The 15,478-nt window shown below is 36.4% G+C and overlaps 1 protein-coding gene across 4 annotated transcripts in view; it reads left to right on the top strand.

Moving 5' to 3' along the window:
- ASTN1 (astrotactin 1) overlaps nt 1–15,478 on the top strand; it is a 494,085-nt gene that overhangs the window by 269,651 nt on the left and 208,956 nt on the right. For all 4 annotated transcript variants that reach the window (XM_074222108.1, XM_074222107.1, XM_074222106.1 and 1 more), the window contains exon 8: nt 2,461–2,545. In XM_074222108.1, the coding sequence (XP_074078209.1) occupies nt 2,461–2,545 (85 nt within the window). The remainder of the gene's footprint in view (nt 1–2,460; nt 2,546–15,478) is intronic.

Genomic DNA, 15,478 nt, shown 5'->3' with positions numbered 1-15,478 from the left:
AGTTGTTGAATGCAGGGCTTTTAGAGTCCTTTAGGATAGAACTTTCACAAGCATTGTTATGTTTGACCCTCAAAACAATACCTTAGTTATATAAACATATCATATAATATTATATCCCAATTTGAAAAATAAAAAAAAAAACACTAAAGTATTGACTGACTTGTCTGGATCACAGGCTCTCTGTCTCTCTGATTCTGCTGCAATTTTTTTTTCCTTTATGAAGCATTGCTATGATGCTTCAGCATTCTATAAGTTGGTTGGAGATCTTTAAGTGGTCAAACATCCATCAACTTTGGGTGTTATAGGAGAAATGAATGACATCTACAATTCACTTCTTGCTTCTTGCTATTAGAAAGAAATACAAGTAATATTTTCATATAGAATCATAAGGACATCACTAAAAAACACAACCACTTGTCAAATATGTTATGATGGAATTTCTTTATTGTGTAATGGAAAGATGAGATGATCACTTGGGTCCCTTCCATTCTTACCTTCTGTGAAGTACAGTCTTCTGAGAGGAGGGATACTTTGGAAAAAGTCATCCTTGACTTAGATGTCTGGATCATTTTTTTATTTTTCTTTTTAGTAAAATTAAGTGAATTTATAGCAAAACTATAACAGGATCCAGGCCTCCTGGGAAACTAAAAGAGTATAAAAGTTCAGAAAATAAAACACTCTCTCTAGTCATCTCTTAGCTTCTGTCTTCTCCCTTACTCTACTTGGGAAGTCCCTGTGCTGGCCTCTTTGTCCTTTTATTTTTCCTGAATCAATGAATTGATTGATGATGATAATAATATCACTTGGTATTATTTATTTATTTACTCAGATTTAGTTCAAGTTTGAATTATAAAAACAAACAGAACAAAATCACTTGATTCCTTAGCCTTAAAGAGGCATCATATCTCTTTATTCTGGAATAATCAGTTCACCATTTGTAGGTTTCACTCCTTGCTATTTAAATCTGGAACTTATAAATTTATTCAAGACTAGCCTATAACAAAGTCATCATTGGTCATTATTCCAACACTTCAAAAGATGACTAATGTGATCCATGTGGACTATTCCTCCATTTTTTCAGATTATTTATTATAATATCCTTAATAAACTCTGATTTTTTGCCCTTCTTCCATAGGTTTTTCTCTGAGGGTTTCCCCAAGCAATGTGCTGGAAGTCTTCCTCAGTCTTGCTTTGTTTCTAATATTTTTTAGATATTCATGAATTTCTTATAAGAAACACTTTTTTTCTTGTCTATATGTTATATACCCTTAAAGTCTTTTTTCAAAAAACCCCAATTTAACATTTGATATTGTTTCCAGACAAATCATTTAGCATGCAAATCAGAGGATGAATGATGGGGAGTTTTAAATTAATTTCCAACTCTGTTTTATCCAAATGTATGGGTTAATTCTTCAGTAAAGGAATAATACCCTTCTCTGTCCATGTTGTGGGACCACTTCACCTCTTTTTTCTTCATTTCTATATTTGAAAAGTTGAGCACTCCATGCTTATGTCATAGATTGTCTTGTCAAAGCCATACTGATATTTGTTTATACCTTTCTAATTCTGTATTAATTCAACAAGCATGTATTAAGCACTTAGTTTGTATAGATGACTAGACTAGGAGCATTAGGAGAGATACATATTTAGAAGCATGATTTTTATTTCTTGAAGTTTACTGTCTAGTAAAATTTTCTCTTTTTTTGGGGGGGGGAAGTCTTTTTCAAAAAGAAACCATGGGAGCATGATACCCTTAGATTAATAAACATATTTATAAACAAGAAATCCTTGACTTCTCTCCCTTTGTGCCTTCTATCTCTTTTAGATTGCCTAATCAATAAATGAATGGGTTAAAAAACTGGATGGTCCTGGTCTCCCTGGCAGTGGTGATGGGTACAAGAGCAATTGACCAAAAGAGAGGAAGGATTTTCTTTCAGATCAGTTCTCTGATATTACCATGCTAACAATTATAAAGTCCATTATGTGCATTTAGCTTAAAGAGTTAGGTTTTATTTTGTATGTGATTGTCCTGAAAATAAAGCTTCGATTGGAGAAGAATAACAGTCAGATTTGTTGATGATCAAACTCACATGCTAAGTGCAAAAGAATTACCAGACCTCATTTTATAGATAAAATTGGTTTTCTTAAAGGAAGAAGAAAAGAAAGATGGATAGTTCCCTTTAAATCAAGCATTTATGGTTCAGGGCAGTAATTACTATCTTTAGCTTGAAAGTAGGAGGGATGGGCAAGTACATTTTATTTAATATGGCTTTCCTATCCTTTCACACTATGACTTTTCCATCTACTGGGAGGTGGGATGTTGTGATGGGATTCACTGACCCATTCATATTACTGTTACGGGAAGGCTTGAGTCTGACCATTTTGTACTAATTTGCACAAGTCCAGAGTATTAATGAACTCATTCATGTTTCTCTTTCCTCCTCCCATTCTGCTTCTAAGGGGAATGCCTTTGCTATGAAGGATACATGAAAGATCCAGTACATAAGCATCTCTGCATTCGGAACGAATGGGGCACAAACCAGGGGTAAGTGAAGTAACTGCAAGCCAGCCAAATCCCAAGATGTCCCCACACCCTCAGATGTGCTATGACATGAGACAACTGCACAGCTAGGAAGGGAGCCAAAGCTTGGTTATATTCTGAGCAGCAACTCAGTAAAATGAGAAAAAAAATGACACTGTGCATTTCCATATTTATCCTGTCTTGGTGACGTTCATATCAACTTTTCTCCATTTCCAAGTCAAGAGATGATGTCTCTGACTCGCAGCCATGCAGACTCCAGCTGGGAGCTGAAAGCCAAGCTGTCCCTCTTCCTTTTTTCCACACTATCACCAACTCTGAGGATTCCACAGACATACTTTAGCCGGCGATTTTTTGGAGGCACATGGGACTGAGCAGACTCCAGCTTGCCTTTCCCAGGGTGTGATTGGCACCTGGAGATTGACAGGACTAGCAACTTGTTTTTACTAGGGCTGTCAGCAAAGGGTGATTTGAAAAGATTTGGGAAGTTAGGAATGTCTGTTGAGTTAAGAAGTATTGTTATTTGGGGGGTATGTGTGAATGTGTGTGTATGCATGGGTGGGAATTTGTATGTGGGAATATATATATATATATATATGTGTGTGTGTGTGTCTGAGAGAGAGGCAGAGAAAACATAAAAAGACAGAAAAAGAGAAAGACAGAGTCAGTGACAGAAATAGAGAGACAGAGAAAGAGAGAGATAGAGACAGAAAAACAGAAAGTCAGCGACAGAAACAGATACAGAGAGAGAGAGAGAGAGAGACAGAGAGAGAGAGAGAGACAGAGACAGTCAGAGGAAAAACCAGAAAGAGTTAGAAAGACAGAGAGAGAGAGAGACAGGGAGACAAAGAAAAAACAGAGACAGAAAGAGACAAAAACAGAGACAGAGAGAGAAAGAGACAGATGGAGACAGAGACAAACAGAGAGAGACAGAGAGAGGGATAGAGAGACAAAGAAAATCAGAAAGAGACAGAGAGAGACAGAGGCAGAGACAAAGAGAAAGAGAAAGAGAGAGAGAGAGAGAGAGAGAGAGAGAGAGAGAGAGAGAGAGAGAGGCAGACAGACAAAGACAGAGAGACAGAGATAAAGAGAGAGAGACAGAGACAGAGAGAACAATCCCTGGTTTCTACTTCATTGTATGTCCTGTTTCTCTCCTTCAGACAAGCTTGGGATGAAATTACATTACTGACTGTATTCCTTTGAAAAGATATTTTACAATTTTGCTTTCATTATAGCCCACTTTCCCATCTTGATGTCTGTTTTCTACAGTGCCTGGTGCATTGTTGGGTGAATCAATAAATGCTAAATAATCATAACAATCAATGGAACAGGGAAACCTAGAAAGAAATCAAATCCAAAGGCATCTTGAGGTGATTGATTGACCAGCAAATTAGCTATGGGCTCGCTGCCTGACAAGATGGTAAAAGAAACCGATGTAATTTCCCACAGTAAGGACTGTGGAATCACAACTCTGAGGTTGAAGATTGGCCCCCTCTATTGGATTCCAGTGAGACTAAACCTAGAATATTGAATATAGTTCAGGGCCCCTCAAAGCAATAACTATGTAGTCAAATGGGTAAGAATTTGGAGAACAGCAATAAAAGTGATTGAAGATCTCAAGGGATTGATTTATGATGAAGGAAGTAAAAGAACTTGGCTCTCAGAAGTTGGCCAACTAATGACTAAGTTGGGACATGACAGATGGAGGCAGCTATTTGAAGAGGACGAACATACCAGAGAGGGTAATTGTTGAGAACTAAGACTAAGATGGTTTAAAGCTAGGAAACAGAATATTTTCTAACCTGGAAGAGTTTAGGCTTTGTCTGTAAAGCTAAGATAAAGCCTTGCTCAAATTCAATGATGCCAATGGTTGACATTTATATAGCACTACAGTTTACAAAGCTTTCCCTACACACCATCTCATTTGAGCCTTAGAATTACCATGTCAGATGGTTGCTACTGATTCCATTTCACAGAGTAGGAAATTAGAGAAATTAAATAACCTTTTCAAGGTCCAATTAAAATCCTACCTCCTATAGGAAACCTTCCCTAACCCTTCTAAATGCCAAAATCTCCATCTTTTTATTATTTATTTATCCTATATACAGCTTCCTTTGTATGTGTTTATATATATATATATATATATATATATATATATATATATATATATATATATGTACAAATATACACACGTGTGTTGTCTTTCCCATTAGACTGTAACTTCTTTGAAAGCAGAGACTGTCTTTTGCCTTGTATTGTATCCCTGGCTCTTAGCACAATGCCTTATATATGGTGGGTAATTAATAATTATTTATTAAATTGACCTGTAAAAAAGGTCTTCCTAACCCCAAGTTCCACATACTTTCCACTATGCTAGGCTGCCTATTTTTAACTTCACTGTCATTTTCACTCTTATCTGTGAAATTATCTGAATTATTTAGACAAATCACACACATTTATGTAGTTCTTTACAAGCTACAATAAAACTTTTTGGGTCCATTATCTCATTTGCTCCTCAGAACAACTTTGTGACTTAGCTATTATTATCCTTGTTTCACAGATGGGGAAACAGGCAAAGAGAGGTTTAGTGACTTGCTGAGGGGTCACCCAGCTAGGTAGTGACTAAAGAAGTCTTCCTGACTCTCAGGATAAGGCTTTAACCACTGGCTTTTAGCCTCTAGAAAATGTTATTAAAACTCGTAAATGCTACCTCTGTAACCTTATTTCCTCAAGACTGAGTGAGGGGCAGCATTGGAAAGAGACTAAGTTGGTTGGTGGCCATTCTTTCTTGGAGATCTATTTGCCATATATTGAACAAAAGTTAACTCAAGTTGTTTTCAATTCCATTTCTTATTTTTCTTGGTTCTAATTAATCTAGCATTTGAATTTGCACCATTGAGTAGATTATCTTCTTTCTGAGTTCCTCAGCTTTATGGAAACTGAAAATGAAGAAACAATATTGACACAATTTTCTAGATTATTTGGGCCCAAAACTGTGTTGCTAAGGAAAACAGAAGAGGGAAAAAAAAAGACCACACTTTTTTCTTTGACCAGAATCATCTAGACTGTTCATCATATTAACCAACTAAAGTTACAAGATATTAGAAATATCTGGTATTTATAGATTGTTTGTGAAATGTTTTAAATCATTTTCTGTTAGTCCTCACAACAACCCTAGGAAGATAGCTAATATGAATAATTGTTATTCCCATTTACAAGGTGGGAAAACTGAAAATCAGAGAGGTAAAATTACTCAACCACAGTAACAAGGCTGTAATCTGAGGATCATCAATTTAAAGGTAGAAGGATCTGAGCTTTAAGGGTCATCTGATGCAACTCTCATTTATATCTCTATAATATCTAATTTTAGACAGTTCCTGCTTTCAAGGAACTTACAGTCTAATTTGGGAGACTCCATACAATCAAATATATGCAAAGCAAGCTGTATATATGATAAATGAGAACTAATTGAAAGAGGGAAAATACTGAAATGAGAATACCAAGGCCAGAGAGACCTTTACCCAAATTCACATAGAAAGTAAATAGTAGATTTGAAGCCAAGTTATCTCTCTCCAAATTCACTACTCTTTTCAAAGCACTTCAAAGAAAAAGCATGTTAGGATGAACTTGAGTTGGCTTGATTATTGTATGACTATTCTGTATTTTCCCATACTGATACATGGATAGTCCTAAGATTGAGACCATTGCCTTGAGGGTTGGTGTCATCTAAAATGAGCCAGGGTATAGCAATTGAGTTACAATCTGATAGGGACATTAGCCCCGGGAAACAGACAAGAAGACCTAATCTGTCATTTCCATCTCTAATTTCCATGATTCTCTGATGATCACTGCCTATGCGGTCTCATTTTGGACACTAATAAAATAATGGAATGACTGCTAAGAGAAGAAAAAAAATGTAAATCCCTTGAGGATAATAGAAGCAGGAGCAATAAGCTGCATGTCTATGTGAAAAAATAATCATAATAAATGTGCCAGACAAACTTGAGTACGGGTTTTCCTCATGGCATGACAAGATGAACAGAAAGAGCAAGCAATGTATCTTCATTTAATTCAAGGATCTTATGCCCTGTTTCTTTAAATGGATGTCAAGAAATTAATCGAAATTTGTTTGAATGAGAAGTCTGTCAACTCAATTGAAATTAGGGTGACCGATTGTCAGCTAATGATATTTATTGAGGCATTATGGGAGAACAATGGTGGGTCTGGTTTTCCCAAACTCTTATTTAATGAGTTTGGAAGTGGGGGTAAGAGTCACATATTTATATTTCTTCTGCATTGAACTTGCAAATGTAAAAGAAAAAAATAAAACATTCTTTCAAATGATGCTAGCTCCTACTATCTCAAGAGAAGGTTAGAGATTGAAGTTGGTAAGGGACCTCACAAGTACCTTGGTGCAATGTTCCACCCACCCATTTTATAGATAAGAAAAGTTAAATAACATGCTCCTTGTCACATGGCCAGCAAGTGACAGAATTGAGATTCAGCAATGACCATAAGAACTAGTATTTATATAGAACTTTGATGATGATGTTGATCCTCCATTCTTTTTTTTAGTGAGTTTATTTCTCTCTTTTTTAAACAATGAACTTTATTTTTCCTCAGTTATATGTAAATACCATTTTAACATTTGTTTTTCAAACTTTTGAGTTCTAAATTCTCTCCCTTCCTTCCTCCTCACCCCCCCACATTCCCACATTGAGAAGACAATTTGATATGTTATAAATGTGTTGTCCTACAAAACTTTTCCATGATAGTTATGTTGTGAAGGAAAATATACACTCTTGAAGAAGACCATGACATCAGGGCGATGATGCCATGACAAGCACATGAATTGGATTTGAGTAAGGGGATGCTGTGCTAAGGTCAACCACCCTTACTTTCTCCTCCAGAGCCATCTCAGTCCAGTAGCTGAACTGGACAACTGAACATGACCCTGGATGTGAGACAATCAGGGTTAAGTGGACTCGCTCAAGTTCACATAGTTAGCAAGTATTAAGCATCTGAGCTCAGATTTGTACTACCTTATGTACTAAAATCTATTGTAAGTGCTTTAAGAACATTATGCCATTTCATCCTCACCACAATCTTTTGAGATATGTTCTATTATTAATGACATTTTACAGACAAAGAAACTGAAGCAGATAATGGTTAAGTGACTTACTCAGGGTCACACAGTGAGTATCTGAGGTTGGATTTGAATTCAGATCTTCCTGACTCTGGACCCAGATATTTATCCATTCACCATATAGCTTTATGGGTTGCAAAGCACTTTATTTGATCAGCAAAGAAAGTCTATGAGGTAGGTAGTATTATTACCATTATTTTATAGATGAGGATGCTATTGTTGAAGGAGGTGACTTGCAGAGAAACACACAGCTAATGAATATCTGGGGCATGATTTGAACTTGTAACTTCCTGTGTGGGGCTCTCTCCTTTGTACCACCTAGCCCAATTAAAACCCAGATTGCCTGATACTACATTCTACTCCATTTTTGCTGCATCACACTGTCTTCTTAGGTCAATAAAAGTTAACTGAGGAAGCTACATAGCACAGTGGAAAGAACACTGGCCCTGGAGTCAGGAGGACCTGAGTTCAAATATGCTTCAGACACTTGATACTTGCTAGCTGTATGACCTTAAGCAAGTCACCCATTAACCCCATTTCCTCGTAAAAAAACAAAAAAAAAGTTAACTATAGTTAAATGAAAGTCTGCTTTGGAAAATCTCAGTTATTGCATCTGGATCAAAATAGCCATAAATTTCAGAGGGTTCAGTCAGGAAAGACAACTCATTAAGAACCAAAGCAGTGCAAGGGATTCTAAATAGATTCTCCCTTATGAAGTTCACTAAGGAGAGGGTTAGGAAACAAAATAGTGACAGAACAATTGGTATTTGTCCAAAAATCTTCTAGGTTTATAGAAACACAGATTAGAATTGAAAGGGACCCCAGACACTTTCCATTTGATCCAGTTTTGCTATATAGTCAGTCAGCTGGCCCATGAGAAGCATTTGAGGCAAATAATTTTGGTGCAAAAGAAACAGAACAGCTTTTCAATTCTTTTAAGTTTTCCATCAAGATTCTTTCTTTGTTCATACATCCTCATTTACTTTCTCTCTTATTTTGTTTCAGTTTATATACATTCTACTTTTTTCCTTGGCATTATTTCATAAAGTTCTTTCTTGATTTCTTTGTTTTCCTCATAATTGTTGGCTTTATTAAGAAGGTACCATATGTTTTTGGTCATCACCGTGTTGTTGGTCATTTAGACTTTTTCAAAGTTATTGCAACTACAAAGCTGTTATGAAAAGCTTTGATCAAAGAGTTTTCGATAATTTTTTCTTGATAATTCAGCATTGTTACTGTTATTATAATAAAATATTTTGAGATACATTTCTATCCTTTGTTGACAACAAAATGATTAACAATATCCTTTGGAATATTAGAAAGGATCTTAGGTTAGGTGAACCAATGTTATTAGCTTATCTTGATTGCATTTACTATACCTCTAGAGACCTCCCTGTCATTAATGTTGAACATTTCTGAGAAGAAATGACCATGAGAAATCTAAATCTCCCAAACATGAGACATGGGATAAATATGGTAGGATGTGAAGGAAGAAAGAAGTATTGAATTACTGGAAAACCTCAAGAAAGGCAACTAGATGTTGTAATGGATAGAATACTGGGGCTTGCAAACAGGATGACTCTTTTTCATGAATTCAAATCTGACCTTGCACAATTTCTATTTGTGGGACCTTGGGCAAGTCATTTAACATTCTTTGTCTCAATTGCTCATCTGTAAAATGAGCTGTAAAAGAAAATGCCAAACCACTTCAGTATTCTCAAAATGGTGTCACAAAGAGGCAGACACAATTGAAATGACAACAAATGGAGGCAGGAGTGGAGAGGTTTGTATACCATAAACCTTTTGTTCACTTGGAACATTGGAACCTTATCAGAGTATATTTTTTTTCTATAGTTACTGTCAAATAAAAAAAATCTACCCATGAACCCCAGATTTCTGTAAAATCAAGATTAGAGTCCATGCAAGTAATCAATCAATCAATCAATCAATCAATAAACAAACACTTATTAAGTGTTTACACTAAAAATTTTGCTAAATTCTGGATTTACAAAGATGAAAAAGGAAACAAATCCCTGCCCTCAAGTAATATTCTGTTCTAGGAAGGAGCATATTTCTTATGCATAAAAATATATACATATAAAATTGGGTGAATAAAATAGTGTGGTTTTTTTTATTCTGAAACTAAGTAGAGAGAAAAGTAAAAAAAAAAATTCCTCAGCGAAATATTACATAGGTAAATTAGGACATTGATTGGCCAAAATGAGAGATGAATTGGGGAAAACTCTGGAAAATGACCAGTCCATAGAGGGTGAGGGAGCTTTAATTCTGGAAGGTATGAGAAGAAGGGTTCCTGTTGAATATCAATATAACCTTAGTGGTTCAATAAATAGAATAGTGGATCAGGAATCAACAAAACTTGAGTTTGAATCTTGCTTCAGACACTAGATGTGTGACCTTGGACACATCATTTAATCTCTAATTGCTTCAATATCCTCCTGTGTAAAAGGTGAATAATGAAAGTGTCTACCTCCCAGAGTTTTTGTGAAGATTATTCTTAAAATGTAAAGTGCTACATAAATGGATAGTGGCAATGATGATGATGATGATGATGATTACTCCTGTGCTATTGGGAAAGCAACTTTTTTACATAGTTTGAGAGGCAACAAACTAGAAAAGTGAGGAAGCATCCTCTGCATTTAGATCTGTGACATTTTCCCCATTTTGATTCAATATAACCTTCCTATTCTGGGCTCTTACCGTTCTATTGTTCTCACTGCCTCCCACTTTCACAAAGAACAATATACTAGGGATCTTCACACATGTAACACTTCAAACAAACCAACTGCTTTCCTTTTCATCCAAGTTTGGGGACCACAAATTCTCCCAGCCTGCTCCTACTCCTCTCCATACCTTTCCCAGAACGGATCAACAATGAGGCTGGAATTGAATCTTGACTTAATGCGGCAGATAGCAGCCTTGGTTTTCGTGACTGGAACTCAGTGATGATGGTGTGCCAGTTTTTGCTTGCTTGAGATTGGTAGAGGTCTCTCTTAATGTCTACACAAGCATTTCGAGACCTATTCTTTCTCATCCCAGGTGCTTATAGCTGACATGAAGTGATACCCAGCTATTTGAATATCCATGATGGGGACTTAGCTCCAGCACCAAACCAACACTGTAACAATAGCCAGAAGGCTGAAGCAAAGGTCTGGTAATGGAAGACTAAGTTCCTTAGTCAAAGGTTGGTATCCCTAGCCCAAGTTCCCATTGAACATTAATATCAGATGAAATTCAGAAGTTCTCACTACTTAAAGATATATATATGTCTGCTTAAGTATTATATAGTCCTTCACCTGAGCTCTCCCCACGTTTCCTTTTTGTTTTGTCTTCCATATTACTCACTGCCCTTTTTTCACCCTTCTCTGAGTCCTTCAGACAGGATCTAGACAGCCAGCTGGCTGCTCCATTATCTCTGGACACTTTCCCGCCCTGAGGCCCAGACTGCATTTTCTATACTCAACTCTTGTCATTGCAGTTCTACCTGCAAATGTGATTATCCTCCCATTAGTCCTTTTCCCTCTGCCCCCCTCCCCTTCCCTTTTCTCTCTCTCATACTCCCCCCTCCTTTCTCCTTCCTTTCTCTCTTTTCTTTCCCTTTTTTCCTTTCAAAGGTCTTTCTTAAACAGTCACAATTATCCTCAACCATGTTTTGTAATTTGCTCAGACATTTCATTCCTGTTTCTCTCTTTATTCTTTTTTTTTGTTTTTTTTCCCATCATATGTATCTCCATTCCCTCTTTCCGCAAGAATTGATCAAAGTCTGAGTTCAATTTTGATTGAATCTGGATTCTGAAAGGAAGCCAAGTTTCTACAGACCTTGTCCTCTCTGGGTGGCTCAGCATAAAGCCAGGTATTGCATACTGTTTTGAAGGCAATTTTTCAGACTGAAGGATCAGGACTTAAATGTTTTCAAAGTGGATCTGAAGGGGCCTAAAACTAATATAATGTTGATTTATAAGGGATCTCTTCCTCCACCTGGCAATCCACCCATACTGAATGATTTTCTTAAGTATATTAGACTATAATAAATCTTCTAATACAATAATATAAATATAAAGCTGCACTTAAATGTGAGTTCCTTGAACACAGGGACTATTTTGTCTTTGCTTCTTCTTTGTATCATCACAACTTAGCACAATGGCTAACACATGATCAGTGCATAATATTGCTTTTGGATGGATTGATGATTTTCAAATGAAACCCTGAGTGGCTAGTATTCACTAATAAACTCGACCCCCTTTAATAAGGAGGTTGGGGATGGGTTTATAATGTCTTTATAGTTATTTTCTTCCTTCTCAACACATTTACTCACTCATGCTTTCTCTAGGTTACATATATAAATATATATATATATATATATATATATATATATATATGTGTGTGTGTGTGTGTGTGTGTGTGTGTATGTGTGTGTGTATACATATATATATATATTTTCTATTAAAAAACTGAAATTCAGAGAATATAAATTAATATTCCCTGGTCATATAAACAAGTGCCAGAGGTTGGATTGAAATCAGGGACAACTGGAGATTGAAATCCCAGTACTCTTTCTACCACACTCCATTGCTTTGTTGAGTTTGCTTCTGTCCACTCCTGGAAATGTTCATTCAAAATACCCAGTCCCAGAGAGTATCTACTCTTCCCCAAAGTGTGTCTCAGTTTTCAACTTAATATAGTACAGGGCTAATGGATTCATTCTAAGGTAAATCTCTAATTATCTTTCTATTCTTCTGAGGAAAAACCTGGGTGTAAGGTGGCAGACTGAGTCAGATGATGGACAAAACATGAGATGATAGAGTAGATCATGAATATAGAACTTCAAATTTTGCAAAGCATTTTACATATAATATTTCATAATAGCCTTTGAGATAGTTGCTATTGTGATTCCCATTTTACAGATAAGGAAACTGAGGCTGTGACACAGGTCACACAACTAATAAAGCTTTGAGATATTACTTGAACTTAGGTCATCCTGACTTCAAACTTATAGAGCTCTTTCAGGGATAAAAATGAAGGGAAAGGGGGAACTCTTAGTTTGAGAAGAAAATGCTTCAGATTTTACAAGATTCTACTCATACCTTTTTCTTTTTTTTTCTTTTAGTTTTTGCAAGGCAATGAGGTTAAGTGGTTTGCCCAAGACCACACAGCTAGGTAATTATTAAGAGTCTGAGGTCGATTTGAAGGCAGGTACTCCTGACTCTAGGCCCGATGCTCTATCCACTGCACCACCTAGCTGCCCCTCATGCCTTTTTCTTTACAATATTTTCCTTCCTTATGGACTCAATGACCACTCAGAGAATTTTTCTCTTCCCCTCCAACAGGTAGCCAACAAGTGGCATCTAGGTGGTCAGTGGACAGAGCACCAGACCTGGAATCAGGAGGACCTGAGTTTCTATCTGGCCTCAGAAACTTGTTACTAACTAGCCATGTGACCTTGGGCAAGTCACTTAACCCTGACTGCCTTACATCCAGGGCCATCTCTATTCATCCTGATCATCTCCATATCTTCCCACTAGACTCAGATGACTCTGGAAGAGAAAATGAGACTAGTGACAACATACCCTCACTCAAATCCAATTCACATACATATCATAGCAGCACCTCCCTAATGTTGTGACTTTTTTAGAGAACGAAGGACAAACATTAACAACACCTGTCCAACATAACCCCAAATCAACCTCTTCCCCATTATTCAACCTGTAGTTGACCTATTTTCAATATCTCTCTTTCCTCTGGAAGAGCTGGAGATGTTTTCTATTTTGAAACAGTACAGACTATTAAAAGCAACAGGGCAGAGTGACTTGTTTTTAATAATGAGGGGTGTATTTTTTTTTCCATTAAGACCAATGGATTTTTTAAAAAAGACCTCAATTTGCTGTTCCATATTCACAATGAAGAAGGTACATTGGATCTCAGTATTACCTAAGTATAAGGGACCTCAGAGGTTAGTTGGTATAAAATCATACCTAAACAGAAATTTCTTGTAAATCATTGTTCATAAGTGATCAGAAGTGATCATGTAATCCTTTCCTGAAGTCCACCTTCAAGGAAGTCATCATAACAAGAAATCATAAAACTCATTCATTATCTCCTGAGGCAGGAAGCCCATTCTACTTTTGGATAACTCTAAATTAAGAGCCTTTATTAATGTATCACATAATCTTACTAACTTTTGTTACTTCCAAGTAATATTATTGATTCTTGTGGAGTTTACAAGTCACTAAAAACTCATACCAAGGCAATATTTTTTTCACATGTACTGTTGTTATCTACATATCCCCTCATTTTATAATATATTATATGCATATACACATTTATATAGTTAATACATACTGCATTCATATATATTAAATTATGTATTAATTAATTGAAACAACCACTTTAACCTTTTCCGATATTTGGTTCTTGATCGTTATTCAACCAACAATCCTTGTTTTTGTGTCATGGGTAGATTTGATGAACATGCCAATCTATGTCTTTATCCAAGTCACTGATAAAAACCATTTTGAACAAAATAGAGCAAAGGGTAGATTGACACAATGGCTAGAGTGCTCAGCCTGCTATTAGGAAAATTCATCTTCTTCAGCTGAAATCTGGCCTAAGACACTGAGTGACCCCAGAGAAGTCTTTTAACCCTTTTTTGCCTCAGTTTCCTCATCTATAAAAATGAGCTGGAAAAAACTGGAGAAAAAAATGACAAACCACTCCAGTATCTTTGCCAAGAAAATCCCAACATGGGGTCACAAGTAATAAGACACAACTGAGATGACTGAACAACAAATAAGACCTTCTTCAAGGTTGACAACAACTCTGAGCATTTTCTCAAACTGCCCCAGGCCTGGAATGCTTTCTTACTTCATCTCCACCTGCCAAAATCCTTGGTTTCCTTCAAGTCTTAGCTAAAATTCTACTTTCTAAAGGGAAACTTTTCCAAATCCATCTTAAGTTTAGAATTCTCTATTTTTCTGTTTATCTATTGATAGCTTATTGGTTTGCAATTGCCTGTTGTCTTTCCTATTGAATTATTATCACCTCAAGGGCAGGGACTTCTTGGGTTGTTTGTGTGTGTGTGTGTGTGTGTGTGTGTGTGTGTGTGTGTGTGTGTGTACCCATGATTTAGAACTCTTGACTGGCACAAAACAGTTGGTTATTAAAGGTTTCTTCATGGACTGACATTTCTCTGAGTAAGTCAAAAAAGTTCTCTGTACATTCACACTAGATTTAGGCAACTCAATATAGGCAAATTAATCTTTTTTGTGTTCTTTTTTTACTCATCAGAAATGTATGCATTTGTGTCATCAAAATTTCATTTTTGAGTACTCCTCATCCTTTTTTTAGTCAGATCTCCTCTGAAGAGTTTTAGGCCATAGGATTCCATCTGTTCTTTGACCCCTTTTAACTCTTATACACTACCCCAAGACTCTATCCTGGACCCACTTTTGTTTTGTCTCCATTTTCCCTCACTTGGTGCTCTCATTAGTTTCCATTTCTTCAATTAGCATCTATGTAGATGATTCCCAGATGAAATATCCAAACCTACTTTCTGCTGACCTCCAGTCCCACAGCACTTCAACTATTCAACATCACAAACTAAGTGCTTATCTCAAACTTCACCTGTCAAGCATAAAACTCATCATCTTTCCCCCTAAATCTTTAGGGGATTAAGACTCAATCATTTTCCTAACTTTTCCTTATTTTCAAGAGCACCTCTAACCTTCCAATCACTACTGAGTTTCACAACCTCAGTAATATCTTTAACTGTTTACTCT

The sequence above is a fragment of the Macrotis lagotis genome, chromosome 2, assembly GCF_037893015.1.
Source record: "Macrotis lagotis isolate mMagLag1 chromosome 2, bilby.v1.9.chrom.fasta, whole genome shotgun sequence".
Classification (NCBI taxonomy): Eukaryota; Metazoa; Chordata; class Mammalia; order Peramelemorphia; family Peramelidae; genus Macrotis; species Macrotis lagotis.
Note: the sequence above shows the minus strand (reverse complement) of the source record. Positions and strands in the feature narration are given on the sequence as shown.